We start from the raw sequence: 27,469 nt of genomic DNA, 5'->3' as shown, positions 1-27,469 counted from the left end.
GGAGAGGGTGCAAAAAAGATTCACAAGGTTGATACCAGAACTGATAGGATATCTTTATCAGGAAAGGCTGGAGAGGGTGGGGCTCTTCTCTAGAAAAGCAAAGGCTGAGGGGTTATCTGATAGAGGTCTTTAAGATAATGAAAGAGTTTGATAGGTTAGATGTAGAGAAAATGTTTCCACTTGTGGGGAGTCCAAAACTAAAGGTCATAAATATAAAATAGTTGCTAATAAATCCAATAGGGAATTTGGGAGAAACTTCTTTACCCAAAGAGTGATAAGAATGTGGAACATGCTACCACAAGGAGTAGTTGAGGCAAATTATATAGATGCCTTTAAGGGGAAGCTAGATAAGCACATGATGGAGATAAAAGGATATGCTGATAGATTTAGATGAAGCAGGGAGGGAGGAGGCTTTTGTGGAGCATAAACACCGGCATAGACCAGTTGGGCCTAATGGCCTGTTTCTGTGCTGTAGTTTTGATGTAATTCGATATATAGACAACATCCATAGAAACTCCTCCATTGAGCTCCAAGAAAATTCAACTAGACAAGAGACATCCAGACTGACTTAGTGCCCATAAGAGAATATCTTAGAAAGATACTGACTGCGCCTCATATTTCCTTACTTTTATTCCTTGTTGAGAATTACCTAGCCTCCAACAAATACACTGACCCCAAAGCTGAGATGAACAAGCAGAGAGCAAGTATGTTCATGATTTCCTCCCAGGGTTAGTGGACGTAATTGCTGCAATTGATTGCTCGTAGATTCTTAAAAAATAATTTAGTCTGTGATAAATTTATCTCTCATGATAGAACTGCCTTGGCTTTGCCAGTTTCTGAGGCCTGCAGAAGGAAAGGCCTGTTTAGTGAATTGTTCTAGTCATAATGGAAGGAGCTGTGGAGTTTGAGTTTGAGATTTGTCAGCAAATAGTGTGCTGAAGATGTGATTGGACTGGGTTTTGAAAGCAGTAAATCCTGCTCTGGTATTGGTTTGGTCGGCAGATTGAGGAATTATAATTATAGTGTGTAGCTAATGTGTCTGGAGCAGTGTGATACGGTGTTCACAGAACTGGGATTAATTAGCAGATTAATTATTAATTAGCAAACCAGAAACTTAACTGGACCAGCATATAAATACTGTGACAAGAGTAGGTCAGAGGCTGGGTATTCTGCGGCGAGTGACTCACCTCCTGAATCCCCAAAGCCTTTCCACCATCTACAAGGCACAAGTCAGGAGTGTGATGGAATACTCTCCACTTGCCTGGATGAGTACAGCTCCAACAGCACTCGAGAAGCTCGACACCATCCAGGACAAAGCAGCCCGCTTGATTGGCACCCCATCTACCACCCTAAACATTAACTCCCTTCACCAGCGCACAGTGGCTGCAAAGTGTACCATCCACAGGATGCACTGCAGCAATTCGCCAAGGCTTCTTCGACAGCACCTCCCAAACCCGCGACCTCTCCCACCGAGAAGGACAAGAGCAGCAGGTACATAGGAACGACGTCACCTGCACGTTCCCCTCCAAGTCACACACCATCCCGACTTGGAAATATATCGCCGTTCCTTCATCGTTGCTGGGTCAAAATCCTTGAACTCCCTTCCTAACAACATTGTGGGAGAACCTTCACCACACGGACTGCAGTGGTTCAAGAAGGCGGCTCACCACCTTCTCAAGGGCAATTAGAGATGGGCAATAAATGCTGGCCTCACCAGCGATGCCTGCATCCCATGAACAAATTTTTTTTTAAAATACAGCAGGTGCAGTAGAAGACCACAGAATTTTCAACAAACTTATTAATCTCTTTTCCTCTAGGTACAAATTGCTAGTATGGGTGATGTGTGTAATATGGGGATTTCAATTTTCCTAATATTAAATGTTCCCTGATGGTGAACTATCTAGTGTAAAAGGCAGATTAAGTGAAACATTGAAGCCATTCATTGTTTTCTAACACAGCATGTTAGTGATAAGATTAGGAATAGTCAAATTCTTGATCTGTTTTTAGCAGTAGCCCTAGTGCTGTATTCAGGGGTCAGCTGCAGCTCAGTGGTAACACTTTCGCCTCTAAATCAAACCACTCCAGAGACTGAAGCACAAAATCTTGGCTGACACTCCAGTACAGTGCTGAGAATGCTGCACTGTCAGAGGTACCATTTTTCAGATGAGATGTCAGAGGCACCGTCTGCCCTCTCAGGTGAACATAAAAGATCCCATGACACTTTCAAAGAATGGCTGGGGAGTTTTCCCCATTGTCCTGGCCAGTATTTATCAACTAGCATCGCTAAAACAGATTATCTTGTCATCATCTAACTGCTGTTTGTGGAACCTTGCTATGAGCAAATTGGCTGCTGTGACTACTCTTTAAAAGTGCTTCATTGGCTGTAAAGCGCTTTGGGATTTCCTGAGATCGTGAAAGGCGCTACATAAATGCAAGTTCTTTTTTCTTTCTTAGACTTCCATGTGGGGAACACATGGGCAACAGTGATCACAGTATAATTTTACTTTCAAGCAAAGTCTACTGGTACTTTGGTTCATGATTTCAAGAGAGCTAATTTTTCAAAAATGGCTGACTATTTGGCAACCTATTAGGCAGGGAAATTAATGATGAGAAAAAATGACTAGTCATTAATGTCATTCCAAAGCAACAAGAAGCTATATATGTCCCAAGCCTTAAAGGGCCTATGGCAAAGCAAAACCAAAATGGTTAACTAAATGTGTGTCAAGACAAATTAAATTTAAGCAGAAATATTTTTACACATTAAGGAATATGATTCACAGGAGAATAGAAACAAATATCATCTACAATTTAGTGAAACAAATGCAGCTATCCAAGCAGCGGAGAAGATAGTAGACAATTGTGGTAGCAATGACCAAAGTTTTTTTTTAGCCACGTTAGGAATAAGCAAACCATTAAAGAAATCAATAAATTTGGCAATTTGTGGGTTGGCACCAGAAAAATAAGAAAACCCATCTAGTTAACGGATATCCTTCAGGGAAAGGAACCTGCCTCCCCACCTGGTTTGGTCGACAACTGACTCCAGTCCCACATTGTGGTTGACTCTTGAGCTACTCAGTTGGCAGGGCAATGGGATGGGCAGTAAATACTGCCTTGCCTATGTAACCTGAGTTTCCTGTGCATTTTGGTTGCAGCTATGGACCTGAGCCCATTAATTCGGTCTCCCTTTTACTTCCCTTCTCTACCCCTCTTTGGCCTTTCTCTCCTGTCTCCTCGCCTTCCTGTTACCCAGTCATGCCTTCTTTCGTTTCTCCCCTCTCGGGTACTTTGCCCCCACAAATCCCTTCCTCAACCTTCCAACTCTCTGACCGCCGTCCTATACTTGACTTCCTCTTGGATAAGCCCACAGCTTCACTGTGCTGCTCTCAACATTCTCTGAAAAGCCCACCCAGGCAGTCGTCACTGTCTCCTGCTTCCTGATCATTCCCCTTGGTACAGCCCCCATCTTCGCTCCCTTAAATCTAAAAGATGCAGATTTGAACATCTATGGTGCACAACTGGTTTGGCCATTCATCAGCAGATCTGGCTGAACTACATCAAACCCTGCTCTTCTCTGCCAATACTGCTTACTAATCCAGGATCATCCTGGAATGCAAAGATAACCCCCCGGCTTCTTTTCTCCACTACCAACGGTCTCTTTAGGCCCCTGTACCCTGCCCCCTCCAACAAGAAGTGCGAGGAGCTCATGGACTTTTGTCAGTAAGATTGAGACCATCCATTCAGCTGCTTCTGCTGCATCCCTCTCTTCCCCTAGACCGCCAAGCTTCTGTCAAGGTACCCCCCCCCCCTTTCCCTACTCCTGAACTTTCATCTCTCTCTAGTTTCTCTCCTATTTCCCCCTCATAAAAACATTAGAAATAGGAGCAGGAGTAAGCTAAGCGGCCCCTCGAGCCTGCTTTGCCATTCAGTAAGATCATGGCTGATCTTCTATCTCACCTCTATTTTGCTGCCCTATCCCCCATATTCCTTGATTCCCTAAGTATCAAAATATCCATCGATCTCAGTCTCCAAGCCCTTTCCACTCCATGCCCCCTCCAAGCTTATTGACCATGAGACCCACCTGCTGCGCTCTTGAGCCTATTCCCACTAAAATGCTGACCATCCAACTTCCCTTCCTGGTCCCCATGCTAGCTGATATTGTAAATGGTTCCCTCTCGTCAGGTACTGTCACGCTCCCTTTCAAACCTGCCATCATTACCCCCCCTCATAAAACCCACCCTTTACCCCTCTGTCCTTGCAAACTGCCACCCCATCTCCATCCTCTCTTTCCTATCCAAAGTCATTGAACATGTTGTCTCCCAAATTAGAGCCCATCTTTCCTGCAACTCCATGTTGGAACCTCTCCAATCAGGTTTCCTGCCACAGTACTGAAATGGCCCTCATCAAAGTCACAAATGTCATCCTATATGACTGTTACCATGGTGCACTATCCCTCCTCATTCTGCTTGATCTGTCTGCAGCCTTTGACACGGCTGACCACACCGTCCTCCATCAACGCCTCTCCTCTGTTGTGCAACGATTTGGGACTGCCCTTGTCTGCTTCCACTCTTGCCTATCCAGTCATAGCCAGCGAATCTCCTGCAATGGCTTTTTTTCCCCACCCCTGCACTGTAACCTCCTGGAGTCCCCCAAGGATCTATCCTTGACCACCTCCTATTTCTCATCTACATTCTGCCGATATAGAAGACACAACGTCAGGGTTCCACATAGAGCTGGGTACTGTCAGCGTATATCTCACCATCTCGCCTCTCTCAACCTTTCCACCACCTTTGTTGTCAGACTGCTTGTCCGAGACTCAGTCCTGGATGAGCTGAACTTTACTTGAATTAAACATTGGGAAGACCGAATCCATTGTCTTCGGCCCCCGCCACAAACTGCATTCCCTTGCCACCAGTTGCATCCTCCTCCCTGGCCACTGTCTGAGGCTGAACCAGACTGTTCGCAACCTTGGCGTCCTACCTGACCCTGAGCTTCCGACCCCATATCCTCTCCGTCACGAAGTCCGTCTACATTCACCTCCCTGATGTCTCCCATCTCCATACCTGCCTCAGCCTGTCTGCTGATGAAATCCTCATTCATGCTTTTGTTACCTCCAGACTCAATTATTCTAATGCTCTCCTGGCTGTCTTCCCATCTTCCACTGTCTGTAAACTTGAGCTCATCCAAAACGCTGCTGCCCATAACCTAACTCGCACCAAGTCCTATTCGCCCATCCCTCCTGTGCTCGCTGTCCTACACTGGCTCTTAGCCCACCAACGCCTTGATTTTAAAATTCACATTCTCATGTTCAAGTCCCTCCATGGTTTCGCCTCTTCCTATCTCTAACTTTCTCTTCTGAGAACTCTACGTTCCTCCACCTCTGGTCTCTTGTGCAACCCCCGCTTCCTTTGCCCAACTATTGGCGGCTGTGCCTTCAGCTGTCTAGGCCCTAAGCTCATGAATTCCCTCCCCAAACCTCTTCACCTCTCCACCTCTATCTCCACCTTTTAAGACTGTTTTAAAACCTACCTCTTTGACCAAACGTTTGGTCACCTGTCCTAATGTCACTTTCTTTGGCTCAGTATCAATTTTTGTCTGATTACTCACCTGTGAAGCACCTTGGGACGTTTTACCACATTAAAGGCGCTATATAAATGCAACTTGTTACCAGTATCGCCCACATCTGCAGAACAAGTATACATTTAACTCGGGATTATCACTAGAAGAGGGAAGTTAGAAGATTTGTTTTGCACTCGGTTCTTACTACATTGATTGCTTTACCACAAATGGCTTTGAGGCATTGACTATAACAACAACAATTTGCATTTATATGATGACGTTAATGTAGAAAAACGTTCCATGGCACTTCAGAGGCGTTAACAGATAAAATGGAAGCTGTTACAAAGGAGGAGGCAGCGGCAGGTGCATCGACAGGCCCCATCAGAGAATGCCAAGAGAGGATAGCTGTGGGCTTATCTAAGAGGGATTCAAACCTGAAATGATGACAGGAGAATAGAAGAGCAGAGGAGTAGTGAATGGTTGGGGTGGGGGAGGAAAGAAAGATGACATGACTGGACGACAGGCAGTGAAGGAGACTGGAGAGAAGGGCCCGAGAAAAAGGAAATAGAAATAATGAACTCGAATCAGGAATAACAGCCAAAATGTGCATGAGAATGGACACAGATGATATTCGAGTTACATTAGCGTGGCAGAGATTGAGTAGAATGTCCTAATCATAAACAACGGACCTTCGCCCTTTCTTCAAGCCTCATATTGTACGGATCAAAAAATTGTCACACTGTCACTCGACCTGTTAGAGTGGCAGGTTCCCTTTCCCTGAAGTACACCAGTGAATCAGTTGTGTTTTTATGAGCCGTTTGGCAGTTTTCATAATCATTGTCTGGTGCTAACCCATAAATTACCTGATTTCTTGATTTCAATTTCACAACTTGGTATGTGGGCTTTTAACTCATGATCTTTGGGTTGCTAGTCCAGTATCACAACCACTTGGCTACTGTACTCAACTTTTTTGCCAGTAAATAATTTGGAGTAGTACTGACAATTTTTGAGTTTTAGTCAAACTTCCTTTGTGAGGTTGAATGATGTCACACTTGTGACAATGTGACTTTAGTTTCCATTGGCAATTTACTCAGTAGTTTTCAATGCAAAATGTTATAGACAAGGAGTGCACAGCATGAACTGGGAGGAAGTGGAGGAAAGAGTGGAATGAAGCGATTTAGCCTTTGGTGCTTACAGAACTTAGTTTCACGCTTTGTTTCACAGGGATGTAGGAACAGAGAAGAGGAAAAAAGATACTTAGTCAGCAGCGACATCAGAAATGGAAGAAAGGAAGTTAGATGCCATAACAGCATCTGTAATGAAGACAGCTTTTCTCTGGTGTAATGGTTAAGAGCACAGAAAGGCCTAGAGAATGAATATCGGAATGCCACAGAATTGAGCCCATTGCATGCTTTAACTATCTGTTCAGCAGGGAATGGCTAATTCTGTGTTTGAGCTTCTGGTGAATTCAAGGGTCAGAGGTACAATTGGTGATGGAAATAGTCATAGGCTGGTAAACCTGTGTGTTCTACTCAGGGCAGAATTCTTTGCACTGATACAAAATGTTGAGATGCATCTGCAGCAGCTATTCTGCTCCTTACAAATGTGGAGGTTGTCTTTAATGGCAACAATTCTCGTACTGCTTCTGTCATTAATCTTGAATAGGATTAACTTCCTAACTCATCTATGTTGGAGAGTGGGCTGTTGACTTTAATTAATGAAACCGATACGGGATTTCTTGTGGCGGATCTGTCTGGCGCAAGGCATTCTGATACGAGAAGTTACAGAATATTTTAGAGCTGGTAATCTCTCCGGTGCGCATCTTCATTCCCTCACTCATAGGAGGGTGTGGGATAAACTCAGGTAATTTGCTTTCCCAGTTAGTTTAAAATGCTCACATATATGAAAGCATTTTTAGGGTACAGAGGTTGTGCACAATAAGCTCAGCCTGTTTTTTGAAGATTGGAAAAAGGGGTGTGGGCTTTCTCTCTTAAGCTGCTGACTTCAATTATGATTCCGTGGGTGCCAGGCATGTTCCGATAACTTGCATAAGTGGCCATTCTTCCCACGTGAGCCCAGGCAATGAGTGTCAGCAATCTACTTGAATGGGGGCCTCACAGTTGAAGCATATCCTATCCTTGCCCACATAGATGAACCTTTCCAGCAGGCATCATTGGATTGTGATCAGCAGCATGGAGCTAAAGATGATATTTCTCTTCTTCCACCCCCCCCCCCCCGCCCCCCCACTAGTCTATTGGCCCCTACTGGCATTCTAGCTGAACTCCATCCAGAAACCTCTGGTTCCCATGGCTCAGTCATATTTGTTTTGCCAAATGAGTGAGCTTGAAATTTTTTTAATGTAATTTTCAGTGCATTTTTTCCTTTTTATAAAGAAACATTTGCATTTTGATGTTTTAACCTGCCCTCCAAATGTCTCGAAGCACTTCGCATACGAGGAATCACTTCGAAATGCAGTGTAATGATACAGCAACCATTTTGTGGACAGCAAGATCCTACAAACACCCATGTGATGAATGTCCAGTTTATCTTTGTTGTCCTGTTGTCTGAGAGAGAAATGTTGAGAACTCACTGTCCTTCAAATAGTGCCACAGAATCTTTAACATTCACCTGAAAGGCAGACTAGGGCTTTGTGTAACAACACACCTGACATTACAGCACTCCCTCAGTGCTGGAGTGTCAGTCTGGGATGGGGCTCAAAATTGCAAGCTTTTGATTGAGGGCAAGAATGCTACCAACTGAGCAAGCTGACACTTCAAAACATGTTCCTTCAATATGGGTCAGTTTTTCTTAAATTTTCTGATTTTTTTAAATTTACCTCTTCTGCTTCATTTTTAGAACAGTGGGCAAACTCAAGAAGCTAAAAATGGAGGAAGATGCAATACCTGAGGTATGCCATTATAGATTCCTACTTATTACCGATCACACTGCTGTAATTTGCAAAATAAACTGAATTTTTCTAACAGTCTGATTTCTGCAACTCACATAGATGATAAGCAAACTGTCATGATTAGTCAACAACCTCGTTATCTTTGTATCATGCGACCAGAATGATAGATGGTAAACTAGATGGACCTTGGTCTTTTTTCGTCCAGTAATCCCTATGTAATAGAGGGTTTATTGGGTAAAGGTACCGCTTGGTGTGTGACTAAGCTATAAAATCCACAAGGCTCAGGTCTGTGTTGAGTTAACTGATCCCAACTGGTGGTGTAGTTGGGTTACTATTTATTGGCCTCTGCCTCCAACTAAGAATGGGGGGAAAAAATCGTATATACATCAGGTACCTGAAAGCTATCCAGCAACTCCTCCTCAAATACGAGTATATGGATGTCTGTCTGGGACCTGATATAATGGCCTGCTGACCCTTTGAGGTTCCTACATGACACATAGGTCAGGTATTGGAAAGCTATTTAAATTGGAGAGGAGAAATAGGGTGAAAAACCATGCACACAAAATAATCTCCAGAATGATTGTTTTTTGGCAGAATACTTCTAACTTTTAAAATGGTCTGCCTTTAGCTTATTCTTAAAAAAAAAAACTGCCTTGATTTTTTTTGCATTCTCTTTTAAAATTGAAGTCTTCACTGCAGTACTAATTAAGAAGCTGCATTTTAAATGTAGGTTTACATGTTTAAGTGTATTGGGACCAACTGCTACTTAGGGTTAGACACAGTCTTTTCTAGGATCTTAAGGTTGAATCCAGTCCGCACTAATGGGTTCTCTCACTTTATCTCTCTCTCTCTCTCTCTCTCTCGTGTCTTACCCATAAGGGCACCCTATGCAAAATGTTTGAGCAATTCTCAACTCCAAAGTACAAAGCTGTCCAAATAAGTGTGTTCCCTCAGATGTCACAAGGATGGCTGATACAAGAAATGGATATGTCACACTGGGAGTGGGGGCTCTTAAGGTGCATGAACTCCTCACCTATCCTGTTCCTTCCTATTTCTGACAAGTGAGGAGGATAGTAGCAGAGTTCAGGAGGACGTAGACAGGCTGGTAAAATGGGCAAACACGTGGCAGATGAAATTTAATGCAGAGTGTGAAGTGATGCATTTTGAGAAGAAGAATGAGAGGCAATATACACTAAATGATACAATTTTTTAAAGGGGATGCAGGAACAGAGACACCTGGGGGTGTACGTACACAAATCTTTGAAGGTGGCAGGACAAGTTGATAAAGCTGTTTTTTAAAAAAAAGGATAAGGCTTTTTAAATAGAGGCGTAGAGTACAAAAGCAAGGAAGTTACGCTAAACCTTTATAAATCACTGGTTAGTCCTCCAGCTGGAATATTGTGACCAATTCTGGGCACCACACTTTAGAAGAGTGCAGAGATTTACTAGAATGGTACCAGGGGATGAGGAGCTTCAGTTATGTGGAGAAACTAGAGAAGCTGGGATTGTTCTCCTTAGAGCAGAGAAGGTTAAGGGGAGATTTGATAGAGATGTTCAAAATAATGAAGGGTATTGATAGAGTAAATAAGGATAAAATGTTTCCAGTGGCAGGAGGGTTGGTAACCAAAGGACACAGATTTCAGATAATTAGCAAAAGAACCAGAGGGGAGATGAGTTTTTTATGCAGCAAGTTATGATCTGGAATGCACTGCCTGAAAGGGTGGTGGAAGCAGATTCAATAGTAACTTTCAAAAGGGAATGGAAAAGGAAAAAATCTGCAGAGCTATGAGGAAAGAGCAGGGTCTGGATTTTAACTTGGAGCTGAGAATTCTGTGGGTGGTTGGATTTGTGCCTGGGGATTCCAGAAGTCAAGTGTGCTCATTTAAATCTGAGAGTGCAACTTGATTGCAGGCAATTATCTTTGCTTCCGGGTTTCTCATCGACTCTGTACCAGAATGACGTGATTTAAAACCTACTATTTAAAGGGCCAGTCCAAGAATGGATTTTGAAGGAGAAATGGAGTCCAGGAAAGCACAGGCTGCCCCTAGATTTAATGATGCCTCCCTGGATATACTACTGTTTCAGTGAGAACCTGGAGGGAGGCAATGTTTCCAATGGATGGCAGGAAGAAACTTGGCTCTGTAACCAAAATTGCTTGGCTGGAGGTGGCAGAAGAGGTGAGCAGCAGCAGCACAGTGCCCAGGTCTTGGGTTCAGTGCAGGAAGCGTTTTAATGACCTAACCAGGTCAGGAAAAGTGAGTACAGTTGCTGCTTCACTCACATCCTGTGTTGTTCAACACCCCCCACCCCCATCTGTCTGTTGGCACAACTAAAGTGTCACCAGCAACAACCATCCTTCACTTTCTATGCACTTCCTCAACTGCCCATTTATTCACCCACCACTGCCATTCACCCAGTCCTGATGCAATGTGATGTATCTGTCTGATAGTCACCCTCTGATGCATCTCTTTCATGGTCAGCCTCACCCAAAGCAATGCATTCATAGAGTGAATACATCATCTTCAGTCACTCAGTTTGTTCTTTCTTCCCTTTGTGGGAGAAGAGAGTGCAAAACGCAAGGGAAAGGAGCAGAACTGGAGGTGGCCCACCACATAGTGGAGATGACAGATGTGGAGGAAGAGTCATGGAAATAAGTTGGACCATCGCAAGCCTATCCATTGGAGATGGAGAGACTGGCAACTCACAGATAGCTGGTGACAGAACTTTAACATCTTTCACACACATGATGTATTGATTTTATCAATGATGTAACTGTGCCAGACCTCAGTGTGGTCATCGGAAAGCTTGCCACTTTTGTGATGAATCATTAATATCACTTTCTGTTGTCTTCCAGGGCCTTCACAAGGATTCAGCAGAAATGGAAGAAAATGATTCCTCAGAGGAGCTCATTCCTTCTGAGAGTGCACTGTCATAGACCATGCAGCTATAAACCAGTGCTGATACTTGCATTCCAGTGGGTCCTGTTAGTTGGGTTGTCACCTGGTGATTCACCACTCATGAGTGAGTACAAGCAGACACTGGTGGCAGGGGCAGCTGTGGAGAGTCTGCATCTGGGGGCACACTCCTCTCCAAGCTCTGCTCCCTGGACATAAATGCTGAACGCCCAGGGCCATCGTTAAGGAGAATGATAGAGGTGAGCAGCAACTTTGTGAGGTACTGGAAAACGTGCCATACACACTCTCCACAATAGCAGAGAGGATGGATAAGTCCAACTCCGTCGCTAGTGGATTGGTGGTGCAGGTAAGTGCGAGAATGTGCAGTTGGAGAATGTGCAATGGAGTGAATCGTAGCCTCCATTGAGCTTCAAGCACAGCTCTCATGAGTCCATGCAGGCCATGACAACAGCCGTGTGGACTCTGGATGCCAATGTGTCTGCCGCCTTAAACAGGCCGTCAGATATGTTAGCCGTGGCCTTCCAACGTGGCACATCTGCTCACCAACTTGCTGGTCACCAGAGTGGCAGAAGTTACGTTTTGTTGGCTCAGGAGAGGAATGATGACGAAGGAGGAAGCCTCCGAAAGCTTGTGAATTTAAAATAAAATTGCTGGACTATAACTTGGTGTTGTAAAATTGTTTACAATTGTCAACCCCAGTCCATCACCGGCATCTCCACATCATGATGAAAGGGGACATGGAAGTGGGGATTCCATTCAAAGTTCTCACCCATTGCCCCCTCCTCAACCAGTACCTGCAATGCTGCCTCCTCTCCTGATGGCAAAGTCTGCCCCTGGACAAGTGCAGGTGGAGCAGTCTTTAGCGGGGCCCTCACGGCTCCAAAACCCAGAGGTCGTAGGTCGTGAGCCGGGATCTGAGCAATCTGCCGATTTCTCTGCTGAAGCTACAGGGGATGTACCACGCAGAAGCAGTAGAAAGAGAAAGGCTAAGCAATTGTAATTCACCAAGGATATGCAAAAGGGTGTTTGAGCCGTTGTGTTAATTTATGTTTTTTCTGTTATGGCACGTTACGTTTAATCATTATCGCCGCCACTGCCACGTCTTGGCCATTATTGAGTCCCTTTGTGAATTCTCCCTTTCATGTGCTTCATCATGAATGCCAAGACATGATGCCACCCACTGGGTGTGTATGCACTGGGTGTATGCGTGGTTGAAGGATTGTTTTGTGCAAAGGAATGGGGGGGTTGGTGTTGGGTTGGCAGTGGTTGTTCCAGGCGGCCAGAGTATTTCAGAGTCTTCAATTTGCACATCTTATGAGAACCTGTTAGATATGAGGGCATCCTTGGCATTACAGGCAGCAAAGAAATCTCAATCTAAACACAGAACTCCGAGCCAAATGTTTGTCTGAGAACTGAGTGCCCAGCTCCAATACCTCACCTTTTATTGAGATGTGCAAATCACTGGTTTAAAGGACCAAATAAGCTTTGGCTGCAACTCGCCTCCATTTCAATGGCATGTTGCAGAAGCCATGGGAAACACATTCAGGTGAAGTTAAATCATTTCTGTTGCAGAATCCACAAAAAGTTAAGTACCAAAAGTGCTTCATCTACCTGAATTGGGCCTTTAAATATCAGCCTGCAAGCTTTAACTGGGGACAGGACTTCTGTGTTTCTGTTGTGCGCGTACATCCTAATGCGCCTGGGTTAACCATGGAAGTGGGCGCATTGGAGCCAGGATGCGCTCCCGCTCCAAAAAGCTTCTACTTTAACCTCCCACCCACTGGGGGTTAAAATTACCACCCAGGGGAATGGAACTAATTGGATAGCTCTTCCAAACTGGCACAGGCACAAATGGCCTCCTTCTGTGCTGTATTATTCTATGATTCCAAATGCCCTTTATGGTGACCTTCCCATTTCCACCGTTTTCACTGTTATGGGATATTTTAAATGAGTTGCTGAATTGTAGGGCAGTTGTGTGTATTTGGGCACGTAAACCTAAAAAAAACCTGGTCTGAGGCTGCCCTAAACTGTCGTGCGAGATAGAAGAGATGTTTGGTTGCATTATTCTGGGCAGCTCCTAGAAGTGAAAGAGTGCAGTGCTCTAACTGATGATTCCAAAGTGCAGTGGGTATCCTGAAATCGTTCCTGTTACACTGAATATTACAGGACGAAGGGCCATGACGCAGTAAAGAGTGCCACAATTGCAGCTGGCTGATCAGTCACAAGTGATTTAAGGTCACCCCTTGAGTGGAGCTATTAGGCCACTGTTGAGTGACTATCATAATCTTAGTCTGTTTAAAAACATTCGCAGATTTTGTAAAAAAATAAAATGAATAAAATCGGTACCTGTGTAGATGAATGAGCTAAAATTAACAAGTTTTAGGCACTTTGTGATGTTGCTATTTTATTGTGATGTAGTCATATCAGCATGGGTATATGTACAACTTTTTTTTTAAACTTTCCACTGATTTTTTTTTTAACCATACCCTTTACAATCTTTTTTTCTGTGTTCAATTTTTTTATTCTCAAATGAGAACTGAGGGCCTGTTTTCTAAAATGGCACAGCAAGCAGTCGGAGAAGGACACTGAATCTGAACACTGAGATTGGAGTAGATTGAACGAGGATGTTAAAATTGTAATGTGCATTTTAGTGTGGGAAATAGAAGATCTGCAAGATTATTCTTTAATTTTTCTTTTTCTGTTCCTGTCAGTTGGAACACCATGTCCGAATTAATGTTGGAGTTTCAGGTACCGCTCTGATGGAATGCCATCAAAATTGAGCATGTTGTGTCCCTGGATCATTGTTATCTCTATTGTTGATTGCATTCTCCAGTGATGCTTCCATCTGTAAATATTCAGGAGAGATAGGAAGTGGCTGACCGTGACACACTGGGTTGACACAGCGCTGCAAGGTGTGAGACATAAGTCATCCACAATCTTCCACAGGCTGAATTTTCAATCTCAGTGGCTCTGTGGAGAAGAATTAAGTGGAGGCGGTGAAGGAATACTAAATGAAGGGGAGGGAGGAGAAATCTGAGGGAGAATCAGCCAGGTTTGTGCTCATCCACCTCTATCAGCTGGCTTTTGAGGCGCTTGGGAGCATGTCAGCCATCAGTGACCCCTGCTTGAAAGTGTACTTAGTTTTGGGTGAGAACAGGATTGGGTTCAGCTGTAATGACCCTTTCAGTCTAATAACCTACCAACATGCATTGTTTAGGGTCACACATATTGAGGCTTTGGGTGCTAGATTGAAGAGGGCTGCCTCCTTTGGTTTTGATTATTATTTGGTTATTCTCGACCCCCTTCTCAGGACTTCACTGATCTGATTGGGAAAGGAGACCTAATGGTACCAATCACTACTGGCCGTACAGACCCAGTGCATAGTACTAGTGGTGTGGCAGGAATATTTTTTTTATTCATTCATGGGATGTGGTTGCATTGGCAGGCCAGTATTTATTGTCCATCCCTAATTGTCCTGGAGAAGGTAGTGTTGGACATGTGGAGGGTGCTTGCAGGAATATATGCTGAGGACATTAGTGAACCAGAAGGGTTTTTACGACAATCCGGTAGTTTCATGGTGACCGTTACTGATGCTAGCTTTTTAGTCCAGATTTTATTTAATTAACTGAATTTAAATTCCCCAGCTGCCGTGACAAGATTTGAACTCGTGTCCGAATTATTAGTCTGGGCCTCTGGATTACTAGTCCAGTAACATAACCACTGAGCTACCGTACCTGTATTTTCATCTCTCAGGGTAGCAACTGATGAATGCCTTCCCATCATACCCCTCTGATGCCTACACATGTGGCAGAAAGGAGGCAGGAACCGGCTGCCCTTGCAGCATACAAGAGATGTAGCCTGCAGTAGGTCGATCTCAGGACTTAGCTGACAAATGACATATAAGACCTCACCCACTCCTGCCACTTGATTAAAATTTTGGTTTCATTAAAGCTGATGTGTGTGTGCAGACATTGTTTGTCAATATTTAGAAGTGATTTTGATGAGGTAGCATGGATGGGATCCGAGTGACTTGATGCATGCAGAGAAGAGTCTGTATCTTTATGCAATAATTATGGTGGGAAGGGGGAGTTTGGCCAGTTACTCATGCGGCGGACAGATGCAATAATCAAGAGAAGAACCAGATATCAGATCAGCATGAATATCTTGCAGCCAGAACGTCCCATCCTCTCGGCTACTGCTTCTCTGGCTAATCCCCCAATACGCTTGGTTGTATTCCTTCTCCAAGGTCTCAAGGTTTTTTTTAAGACAATTATGCAGCATGCAGCACACCATCGTGATGCTGGAATCTTAGCCAGGTGCTATTAGAGCATCCCCAGATTGATGAGACACCTGAAGCTTTCCCTCAAAATTGCAATATTGCACTCAATGACAAATTTGAGGCTTTAGTGCCAAATTACTTTTTGCAACTGGCTGTTCTGTACTTGGGAATGGTTGTGAATTCTGGGCACCAAATGTAGTGTAATCTTTTTAATATTCTTGCTGTCATCCCGCCTGAGATAAAGTTCACCAGAATATTATTTCAAAACTGAATAAATAAGTAAATGCGACAGAAATGAGAAAGGATTGAATGAATTGGAGTTCAGTGGCAATGGGGATAGGATGTTAAAGTGCTGGGTAGCTTGGCTGAATTAGGTCAGTCTGCCACAGTCTTTGCTAAGAAACAAACAAATTTACTTATTGTAATCAGGAAATATAAGCAGTATTTGTTCTCCGTACTTCTTTCTGAAAGAGGAAAAATAAACTTTACTAAAATGGGCAGCATTATCCTCCTTGTTTTACCCTCTCTTACTGTGCTCTTGCATACCATGCTCAATATTTTTTTTTAAAAAGAAAAGGTTTTTATTTTTAATTTCCAAACAGACATCATCTGCATGCAAGGTGCCGAGAAGGAAATCAGGGAATGTAAAGAAGAACGTGATCGAGGTCAAAGAGAAGGAGGAGAAAAAGCAGAAATTGAAGGAGGAAAAAAGCAACAAGACCCATTTGAAAGGGGAGGAAGAGAAGAAAAAAGATGCAGATAAATGGAAATGGTGAGATTAATGGGTTTGGGATGGGGAAGAGTTATTGTGTAATAGTATCATCTTTAGTTTTAAAAAAAGTCATGTTACTTTTGATGTTTCTCTTTTTGTACAACCTCTTTATGTGCAGTGCTAAAAAAAATTATTGGGATGGGGAGCAGAGATATGCCCACTTTGGTGTGCATTGAGGGGTATTTTAATATATTGATTACAATTTTGATAAGCCTGTTTTCCCAATCTAAAATACGAGGGGTGGAAAAGAGGAGGAGAGAGTGTGTAACAATATGAAAACTCCAGCCTCTCTCTTCCCCCCCCCCCCCCCCCCCCAAACCCAAACTGGCCACTAGACTCTCCTTCCCTGTTAATTTGTGGATTCTTTACATTAAAAGAGGGTCCTGCATGTAAGAAAGAAGGACTTGTATTTACATAGCGTCAGGATGTTCCACAGTACTTTACAGCCAATGAAGTGTAGTCACTGTTCTGATGTAGGAAACGGGGCAGCCAATTTGTGCACAGCAAGGTCCCACAAATAGCAATGAAATAAATGACCAAATTATCTGTTGTGTTGGCTGAGGGATAAATATTGTCCAGGATACTGGGAGAACTTCCCTGCTCTTTGAATAGTGCCGGGTATCTTTTACGTCCACCTGAGAAGGCCAGTGGGGCCTCGCTTTAATGTTTCATCTGAAAGACAACACCTCAGATAGTGCAGCACTCCATCAGAACTGCACAGAAGTGCTATCCTAGATTATATGCTCAAGTCTCTGTAGTGGAGCTTGAACCCACAACCATCCGAATCAGAGGTGAGAGTGCATCATTAAGCCAAGGCTGACACTTGAGACCCTATCCCACTTTATTTTTTGATAGATTAATTGGACTCTTTCAATCTTCCAATCCTCCTTAGATATGGGGATGGTGCCAGAGGACTGGAGGACTGCAAATGTTACACTCCTGTTCAAAAAAAAAGTGGAGGGATAAACCTGGCAATTACAGCCCAGTCAGCCTAATGGTGGGAAAACTTTGAGACAGTAGTTCGGGACAAAATTAATTGGCATTTGGAAAAGTATGGGCTAATAAATGAAAATCATCACTGATTTGTTAAAGGAAAATCTTGTTTGACTAACTTGCTTGAGTTCTTTGATGTAACAGAGAGGGTTGATGAGGGTAGTGTGGTTAATGTGTATATGGACTTTCAAAAGGCATTTGATAAGTACCACATAATAGACTTGAGCAAAATTAAAGCCCATGGGATTAAAGGGACAGTGGCAGAGTGTGGTGGTGAACGGTTATTTTTGAGACTGGAGGGAAGTATGCAGTGATGTTCCTTTTAAGGCACAAAAACCCAACAAGAAAAGTGGTCCAACCGTGGCTAACAAGAGAAATTAAAGATAGTATTAAATAAAAGGAAGAGGCATATAAAGTTGCCAGAAAAAGCAGTTAGCCTGAGGATTGGGAGCATTTTAGAATTCAGCAAAGGAGGACCAAGAAATTGATAAAGGGAAATAGAATGAAAGTAAACTAGCGAGAAATATAAAAATGGACTGTAAAAGCTTCTAGAGTTATGTAAAAAGGAAAAGACTGGCAAAGGCAAATGTGTCCCTTATAGACAGACGGGAGAATTTATGATGAGGAATAAGGAAAGGGCAGAGAAATTAAACATACTTTGTGTCTGTCTTCATGGAAGAAGACACAAAAAACCTCCCAGAAATACTAGAGAACCAAGAGTCTGGCGAGAAGGAGGAACTGAAAGAAATTAGTATAGTAAAAAAAAAAGTACTAGAGAAATTAATGGGACTGGAAGTCGATAAATCCCAAGGACCTGATAATCTACATCCCAGGGTTTTAAAAAAGGTGGCTGTAGAGATAGTGGATGCATTGCTTGTCATCTTCCAAAATTCCATGGATTCTAGAATGGTTCCTGCAGATTGGAGGGTGGCAAATATAACCCCACTATTTAAGAAAGGAGGGAGAGAGAAAACAGGGAACTACAGACCTGTTAGCCTGACATCAGTAGTAGGGAAAATGCTGGAATCTATTATAAAGGATGTGATAACAGGATACTTAGAAAATAATAGAATTTGGCAGTCAACATGGATTTATGAAAGGGGAATCATGTTTGACAAACCTATTGGAGTTCTTTGAGGATGTAACTAGTAGAATAAATAAGGGGGAACCAGTGGATGTGGTGTATTTGGATTTTCAGAAGGCTTTCGATAAGGTCCTACAGAGGAGGTTGGTGAACAAAGTTAGAGCATATGGAATTGGAGGTAATATATAGGCACGGATTGAGAATTGGTTAACAGACAGAAAACAGAGCAGGAATAAATGGGTCTTTTTCAGGTTGGCAGACTGTGATTAGTGGGGTACCGCAGGGATCGGTGCTTGGGCCCCAGCTATTCACAATCTATAGCAATGATTTGGATGAGGGGACCAAATGTACTATTTCCAAGTTTGCTGATGACACAAAACTGGGTGGAAATGTAAGTTGTGAGGAGGATGCAATGAGGCTTCAAGGGGATATAGACAGGCTAAGTGAATGGGTGAGAACATGGCATATGGAATATAATGTGGAAAAATGTGAAGTTATCCACTTTGGTAGGAAAAACAGGATTTTGACCCAGCGACGATGAAGGAACGGTGATATATTTCTAAGTCGGGATGGTGTATGACTTGGAGGGGAACATGCAGGTGGTGGTGTTCCCATGTCCTTCTAGGTGGTAGAGGTCGTGGGTTTGGAGGTGCTGTTGAAGAAATGCAGAGTATTTTTTAAATGGTGAGAGATTGGGAAATGTTGATGTTCAAAGGGACCTGGGTGTCCTTGCACATAAGTCACTGAAAGCTAACATGCAAGTGCAGCAAGCAATTAGGAAGGCAAATGATATGTTGGCCTTTATTACAAGAGGATTTGAGTATAGGAGTAAAGATGTCTTACTGCAATTATATAGGGCCTTGGTGAGACTGCACGTGGAGTGTTGAGTACAATTTTGGTCTCTTCACCTAAGGATATACTTGTCATAGAGGGAGTGCAACAAAGGTTCACCAGATTGATTCCTGGGATGGCGGGATTGTGGTATGAGGAGAGATTTTTTTATTCATTCATGGGATGTGGGCGTCGCTGGCGACGCCGGCATTTATTGCCCATCCCTAATTGCCCTGGAGAAGGTGGGGGTGAGCCACCTTCTTGAACCAATGCAGTCCGTGTGGTGAAGGTTCTCCCACAGTGCTGTTAGGAAGGGAGTTCCAGGATTTTGACCCAGCGACGATGAAGGAACGGCGATATATTTCCAAGTCGGGATGGTGTATGACTTGGAGGGGAACGTGCAGGTGGTGTTCCCATGTCCTTCTAGTTGGTAGAGGTCGTGGGTTTGGGAGGTGCTGTTGAAGAAACCTTGGCGAGTTGCTGCAGTGCATCCTATGGATGGTACACACTGCAGCTACTGTGCGCCAGTGATGAAGGGAGTGAATGTTTAGGGTGGTAGATGGTGTCAAGCTTCCTGCGTGTTGTTGGAGCTGCACTCATCCAGGCAAGTGGAGAGTATTCCATCACACTCCTGACTTGTGCCTTGTAGATGGTGGAAAGGCTTTGGGGAGTCAGGAGGTGGGTCACTCACCGCAGAATACCCGGCCTCTGACCTGCTTTTGTAGCCACAGTATTTATATGGCTGGTCCAGTTAAGTTTCTGGTCAATGGTGACCCCCAGGATGTTGATGGTGGGAGATTTGGCGATAGTAATGCCATTGAATGTCAAGGGGAGGTGGTTAGACTCTCTCTTGTTGGAGATGGTCATTGTCTGGCACGAATGTTACTTGCCACTTATCAGCCCAAGCCTGGATGTTGTCCAGGTCATGCTGCATGTGAGCACGGACTGCTTCATTATTTGAGGGGTTGCAAATGGAACTGAACAATGTGCAATCATCAGCGAACATCCCCATTTCTGACCTTATGATGGAGGGAAGGTCATTGATGAAGCAGCTGAAGATGGTTGGGCCTAGGACATTGCCCTGAGGAACTCCTGCAGCAATGTCCTAGGGCTGAGATGATTGGCCTCCAACAACCCTACCATCTTCCTTTGTGCTAGGTATGACTCCAGCCACTGGAGAGTTTTCCCCCTGATTCCCATTGACTTCAATTTTACTAGGGCTCCTTGGTGCCACACTCTGTCAAATGCTACCTTGATGTCAAAGGCGGTCACTCTCACCTCGCCTCTGGAATTCAGCTCTTTTGTCCATGTTTGGACCAAGGTTGTAATGTGGTCTGGAGCCGAGTGGTCCTGGCGGAACCCAAACTGAGCATCGGTGAGTAAGTGCCGCTTGATAGCACTGTCGACGACACCTTCCGTCACTTTGCTGATGATTGAGAGTAGGCTAATGGGGCGGTAATTGGCCGGATTGGATTTGTCCTGCTTTTTGTGGACAGGACATACCTGGGCAATTTTCCACATTGTCTGGTAGATGCCAGTGTTGCAGCTGTACTGGAACAGCTTGGCTAGAGGCGAGGCTAGTTCTAGAACACAAGTCTTCAGCACTACAGCCGGGATGTTGTCGAGGCCCATAGCCTTTTCTATATCCAGTGCACTCAGCTGTTTCTTGCTATCACGTGGAGTGAATCGAATTGGCTGAAGACTGGCTTCTGTGATGGTGGGGATATTGGGAGGAGGCCGAGATGGATCGTCCACTCGGCACTTCTGGCTGAAGATGGTTGCAAACGCTTCAGCCTTGTCTTTTGCACTCACGTGCTGGACTCCACCATCATTGAGGGCGGGAATGTTTACAGAACCTCCTCCTCCCATTAGTTGTTTAATTGTCCACCACCATTCATGACTGAATGTGGCAGGATGCAGAGCTTTGATCTGATCCGTTGGTTGTGGAATCGCTTAGCTCTGTCTATAGCATGTTGCTTCTGCTGTTTAGCATGCATGTAATCCTGAGTTGTAGCTTCACCAGGTTGGCACCTCATTTTTAGGTGCGCCTGTTGTTGCTCCTGGTATGCTCTTCTACACTCCTCATTGGACCAGGGTTGATCCCCTGACTTGTTGGTAATGGTAGAGTGAGGAATATGCCGGGCCATGAGGTTAGATTGTGCTGGAATACAATTCTGCTGCTGGCCCACAACGCCTCATGGATGCCCAGTTTTGAGCTGCTAGATCTGTTCTGAATCTATCCCATTCAGCACGGTGGTATTGCCACACAACACATTGGATGGTGTCCTCAGTGCGAAGACGGGACTTCGTCTCCACGAGGACTGTGCGGTGGTCACTCCTACCAATACTGTCATGGACAGATGCATTTGCGACAAGTCGATTGGTGAGGACGAGGTCAAGCAAGTTTTTCCCTCATGTTGGTTCGCTCACCACCTGCCACAGGCCCAGTCTGGCAGCTGTGTCCTTCAGGACTCGGCCAGCTTGGTTAGTAGTGGTGCTACCGAGCCACTCTTGGTGATGGACATTGAAGTCCCCCACCCAGAGTACATTCTGTGCCCTTGCTACCCTCAGTGCTTCCTCCAAGTGGTGTTCAACATGGAGGAGGCCTGATTCATCAGCTGAGGGACGACGGTAGGTAGTAATCAGCAGGAGGTTTCCTTGTCCATGTTTGACCTGATGCCATGAGATTTCATGGGGTCCAGAGTCAATGTTGAGGACTCCCAGGGCCACTCCCTCCTGACTGTATATCGCTGTATCGCTCCCTCTGGTCGGTCTGTCCTGCCGGTGGGACAGGACATACCCAGGGATGGTGATGGAAGAGTCTGGGACATGGCTGAAAGGTATGATTCTGTGCGTATGGCTATGTCAGGGTGTTGCTTGACTAGTCTGTGGGACAGCTCTCCCAATTTTTGCACAAGTCCCCAGATGTTAGTGAGGAGGACTTTGCAGGGTCAACTGGGCTTGGTTTGCCTTTGTCGTGTCCGATGCCTCGTGGTCCGATGCCGGGTGGTCCGTCCGGTTTTATTCTTATTATGACTCTTTTTAGCGAGATTATACAACTGAGTGGCTTGCTAGGCCATTTGAGTAGACTAAGCCTGTATTCTCGAGTTTAGAAGAATGAGAGGTGATCTCATTGAAACACACAAAATTCTTACAGGGCTCGACAGGGTAGATGCAAGGAAGATGTTTCCCTGGGCTGGGGAGTCTAGAACCAGGGGTCACAGCCTTAGAATAGGGGTAGAACATTTAGGACTGAAGAGGAGAAATTTCTTCACTGAGGGTGGTGAATCTTTGGAATTCTCTACACCAGAGGGCTGTGGAGGCTCAGTCATTGAGCCCATTCAAAACAGAGACCGATAGATTTCTAGATATTAAAGGCATCAAGGGATATGGGGTGGAGCAGGAAAATGGCGTTGGGGTAGAAGATCAGTCATGATCTTGAATGGCGGAGCACGCTTGAGGGGCCTACTCTTGCTCCTATTTCTTATTTTCTTAAGTTCGCCAGGACCATTGCTCTTTTTGATTATATATTAATGACCTGGACTTGGGTATAGTGGATATAATTTCAAAGTTTGCGGACGACATGAGGCTGTGACCCCGGTTCTAGACTCCCCAGCCCAGGGAAACCTCTTCCTTGCATCTACCCTGTCGAGCCCTGTAAGAATTTTGTGTTTCAATGAGATCACCTCTCATTCTTCTAAACTTGAGAATACAGGCTTAGTCTACTCAAATGGCCTAGCAAGCCACTGTAGTAAACGATGTGGAGGATAGTATCAGACTTCAGGAGAATATAGACAGACTGGTGAAATGGGCAGACACATGGCAGATGAAATTTAATGCAGAGAAATGTGAAATGATACATTTTGGTCGGAAGAATGAGGAGAGGCAATATAAACTAAATGATACAATTTTAAAGGGGATGCAAGAACAGAGACCTGGGGGTGCACATACATAAATCTTTGCAGGTGGCAGGACAAGTTGAGAAGGCTGTTTTTATTTTTTTTTTAAAAAGCTATGGGATCATGGGTTTTATTAATAGAGACACAGAGTAGAGAAGCAAGGAAGTTATGCAAAACCTTTATAAAACACTGGTTAGGCTTCAGCTGGAGTATTGTGTTCAATTCTGGGCACCACACTTTAGGAATAATATCAAGGCCATAGAGAGGGTGCAGAAGAGATTTACTAGAATGATACCAGGTATGAGGGACTTCAGTTACGTGGAGAGACTGGAGAAGTTGGGGTTGTTCTCCTCTGAACAAGGAAGGTTAAGAGAAGATTTGATAGAGGTGTTCAAAATCATGAATGGTTTTGACAGAATAAATGAAGAGAAACTGTTTCCAGTGGAAGAAGGGTCAGTAACCAGAGGACACAGATTTAAGGCGATTGGCGAAAGAGCCAGAGGCGACATAGGAACAGGAGTAGGCCTTTCGCCCCTCGTGCCTGCTTCCGCCATTTGATAAGATCATGGCTGATCTGTGATCTAACTGCATATACCCGCCTTTGGCCCATATCCCTTAATATCTTTGGTTGCCAAAAAGCTATCTATCTCACATTTAAATTTAGCAATTGAGCTAGTTTCACTTGCCGTTTGCGGAAGAGAGTTCCAAACTTCTACCACCCTTTGTGTGTCGAAATGTTTTCTAATCTCACTCCTGAAAGGTCTGGCTCTAATTTTTAGACTGTACCCCCTACTCCTAGAATCCCCAACCAGCAGAAATAGTTTCTCTCCATCCACCCTATCTGTTCCCCTTAATATCTTATAATTCCCCTTTAATATCTTATAAGATATGAGGAAACATTGTTTTACGCAGCGAGTTGTAATGATCTGGAATGCACTGTCTGAAGGTTGGTGGAAGCAGATTCAATAGTAACTTTCAAAAGGGAATTAGATAAATACTTGAAGGGAAAACATTTACATGGCTATGGGGAAAGAACAGAGGAATGGGACTAATTGGATAGCTCTTTTAAAGAGCCAGCACAGACACGATGAGCTGAATGGCCTCCTCCTGTGCTGTACCTACTATAATATTATGAATATGTGTAAGTTCTACAGAAAGTTGACACTGCATCTTTGGCAGGGTCGAGAGACTGCCGATGAGAGTTTGTAAAGGAACAAAAATTCTAAAATGAAAAGTGTTTGGTTTTACTTTGAAACTGTCAACAATAATGATCCACATCATGATCAACAATAAGTGAGGCTGTTTATTCCTTTCTCCTCTTCATCCTGTTTTCTCTTTTCACCTTGTTCATACATACACAAATAAAAATTGAGAACTGAAAGTGAGGCTTGTACTGGTCTGCAAGTTCTGTTACCATGTGCAGAAATTTGTTGTCTGTGGGAAAAGAAATTAGCAGGACCACAGGAAGTGTTTCCAGGTTGAAAGTTCAAAATGTAGCAGTAATGAGTCAGGCGAGTGTATCATGCATGGAGGTTTTCTTTTTCAGTGCAGTGTGTTTTGAAGTAAGCTAGCCTTGGGGATCGCTTGCACCAGCAGTGTTATTTTGTTATGTTCAGATGTGTGACTGCGGTGACACAGATAGCCTTTGCTAACTTCAACATTATGTGCACCTATTTATCTGTGAGGAATTTAAGATGCACGGTTTCTGTTCTTCAGAGAGCACAGTTTGCAGAAAAGAGGTAAGTTACAACTTTCAATTCTATAGAGTGGGGTAAAGTGGGAATTAATAGAAAGGGATGAGGATTGTTTTCAAGAAATAAATAGATTAACTAGTGATACTCACTGTCTTTAGCATTTTTAATTTATTTTATACTGGTTAACCCCTAAAACCATCAGTCCTTTCTCTCCTGATTCTTTGAGGTGATGTATTAGGCTCACTGGTATGAGATGAATTGACTGGGAACTGGAGAGATGATGGGTGGTGTTGGAATGTTAGATTGCACCGTGTTCAACCTGCCCATATTGAAAGTGAGGTCTTATGAAAAAGTTCATCAGTTTTTTTTAAAAGAAAGCTTCTGAAAATGGTGACGACCATTGCAACCCTTCAGTGGTGCTATACAGTGCCACTGGAACAGAAAGGTCCCAGCTTCCACTAGACCAGTAATTTGACCGCTATCAAGTTTGATTCTCTGGAACATTGAGCAATTTTTCGGTAGTAGTATAGGACTTCTTGATAAAGGGTATGCTTCCAGGTTTGTAAATAGAGATATTTAATTAAATAAATTAAATTATATGGAGACATTAGAGAAGCTGGGATTGTTCTCCTTAGAGCAGAGAAAGTTACGAGGAGATTTAATTAAGCTCTAAATTATGAGGGATTTTGATGGAGTACATAGGGAAGAATTGTTTCCGCTGGCAGAAGGGTCGGTAACCAGAGGATACAAATTTTAGATAATTAGCAGAAGAACCTAGGGGGAGATGAGAATTTTTTTACGCAGTTAGTTGTTATGATCTGGAATGCACTGCCTGAAAGGAAATAGATACAATAATAACCTGACGAAGGGTATCGGATATATACTTGAAAAGAAAAAATTTGCAGGGTTATGGGGAAACAGCAAGAGAATGGGACTAATTGGATAGCCCTTACAAAGCACAGGCACGATGGGCCGAATGGCCTCCTATTGTGCCATATGATTCCATATTATAATATTTGATCAGTGACGAGATGAGATGAACTGCTGCTGCTCTTGGTTCCTACTGTCTGTTTTAAAGGCTGGGTTGAAAACTTACCCTTAAGTTTCTTGCTGTAACAGGTGCAGCAGCTACTGCTTCCAGAGAGCTTTAATTTCCTGTAGTGGCCTAGTTTAATGTGTTTGCAATTCCTTTTTACTTATTCAAATGTAGTTGTTGTTGATCTGTTAAAATGTGAACATGCTAACAATTGCAGTAAAATAGCACAAAAAGGAATTTTATATAAAGGTGTTAACCAGAGGATATTAAACCCAAGTCTTGTGGCGCAGCAGGTTGAAACTCCCAACATATTGTGAATGTGCAGCACCTGTTGGTGTCTGCTTTTGGGTAGTGTGCACTGTGGGTGACGGGTTTGACTTAACATCACCAATCTAAAAGCCTGGGTGGTGTAGTGAGTTAGCACACTGTCCTTTCACCTCTGGGACTTGAGTTTGAATTACATAGAATGGTTTGTTTCTGTGCTGTACATTCGGTCTAACAGGTCCATGCCAGTGTTTATGCTCCTCCCACCCTTCATCTAACCCCATCAATATATCCTCCACAGACTAATGATACCAGAGACCGCTAGCTGTAGGGGTCCCGATTTAAATGAATTGGAGCAGTTTCAACTCTGGTCTTAATCAGAAAAGGGACCTAGAACAAACCTACCCTCATTTTTCCCTAATTGACATTCTTACTCCAAAACACTAAGTCAGGCTAGTTTGCAGTGTAGAAAATTCACTGTGATACATTAGAGGAACAGGTTGAACTCCTGCCAAAGCTGACCTGGAAGTGATTGACTCTGACCGCAATCTACCAATATTCCTTGCCTCAAAAACAAATATTAAAACCACTCGTACGACTCATTTCTTACAATATGGAATCAAACTGCAACACTATGTTCTACGGCATTAAATTTATGCTTATTGTTAAATTGCAGAGCAGCATCATTAATCCTTTTAATCATCTGATCTGTTCTTTTATATTATGACTGATTGATAAAGTGGAGCTTTATGTTCCTTTTTAAATTACAGCAATTGGTAGATTTGTTTTTTGCCAAAAGATTTAAAAAGCTGAATCATGGAGCCTTCCTTTCCTTGCGTCACCAGGTCTGCCACTTTGAGTGTAGCCACATTAGGGGGTAATGAGAAGACGAATGGCAACTTGAGTGACGATGACATCAATGCATCCTGCAAACTGCTGGCTCACTATTCACTGAAGATTGTATATGATCCACAACGGCACTTTAGGTTTGAGCTTTTGAGGGTGTAGGGAGGGATTGCTTGTGTGAGTCCACATCAGAAAATGGTTTAAAGGCCAGATAATGGCAACAGTAAACCACCAGGCATTCATATGCCATTAGGAAAGTTTCCCTCCAATTTAATGACGACATGTAGCTTCATATAAGCAGCTGTCTGAGTAAGTGAGAAAAAAAAATAATGCCTTACCCCTGCGCAGTGCTTTTAAATGGGCAGACATCTGGAAAAGGGCAATGGCTTTAA

The 27,469-nt window shown here is 43.6% G+C and overlaps 1 protein-coding gene across 7 annotated transcripts in view; it reads left to right on the top strand.

Moving 5' to 3' along the window:
* LOC137311581 (DNA topoisomerase 1-like) overlaps positions 1-27,469 on the top strand; it is a 105,692-nt gene that overhangs the window by 44,312 nt on the left and 33,911 nt on the right. For 3 of the 7 annotated variants that reach the window (XM_067978705.1, XM_067978706.1, XM_067978704.1), the window contains 2 exons: positions 8,413-8,464; positions 16,261-16,430. In XM_067978705.1, coding sequence (XP_067834806.1) covers positions 8,413-8,464; positions 16,261-16,430 — 222 coding nt within the window. Of the gene's footprint in view, positions 1-8,412; positions 8,465-16,260; positions 16,431-24,724; positions 24,977-27,076; positions 27,218-27,469 lie in introns of those variants that run through there. The other 4 variants (XM_067978728.1, XM_067978719.1, XM_067978712.1 and 1 more) reach the window with 3 other exon arrangements.

Source organism: Heptranchias perlo, chromosome 3 (genome assembly GCF_035084215.1).
Source record: "Heptranchias perlo isolate sHepPer1 chromosome 3, sHepPer1.hap1, whole genome shotgun sequence".
In the NCBI taxonomy this organism is placed as follows: Eukaryota; Metazoa; Chordata; class Chondrichthyes; order Hexanchiformes; family Hexanchidae; genus Heptranchias; species Heptranchias perlo.
The sequence above is the reverse complement of the archived record's forward strand: the minus strand, read 5'-3'. Positions and strand labels throughout refer to the sequence as shown.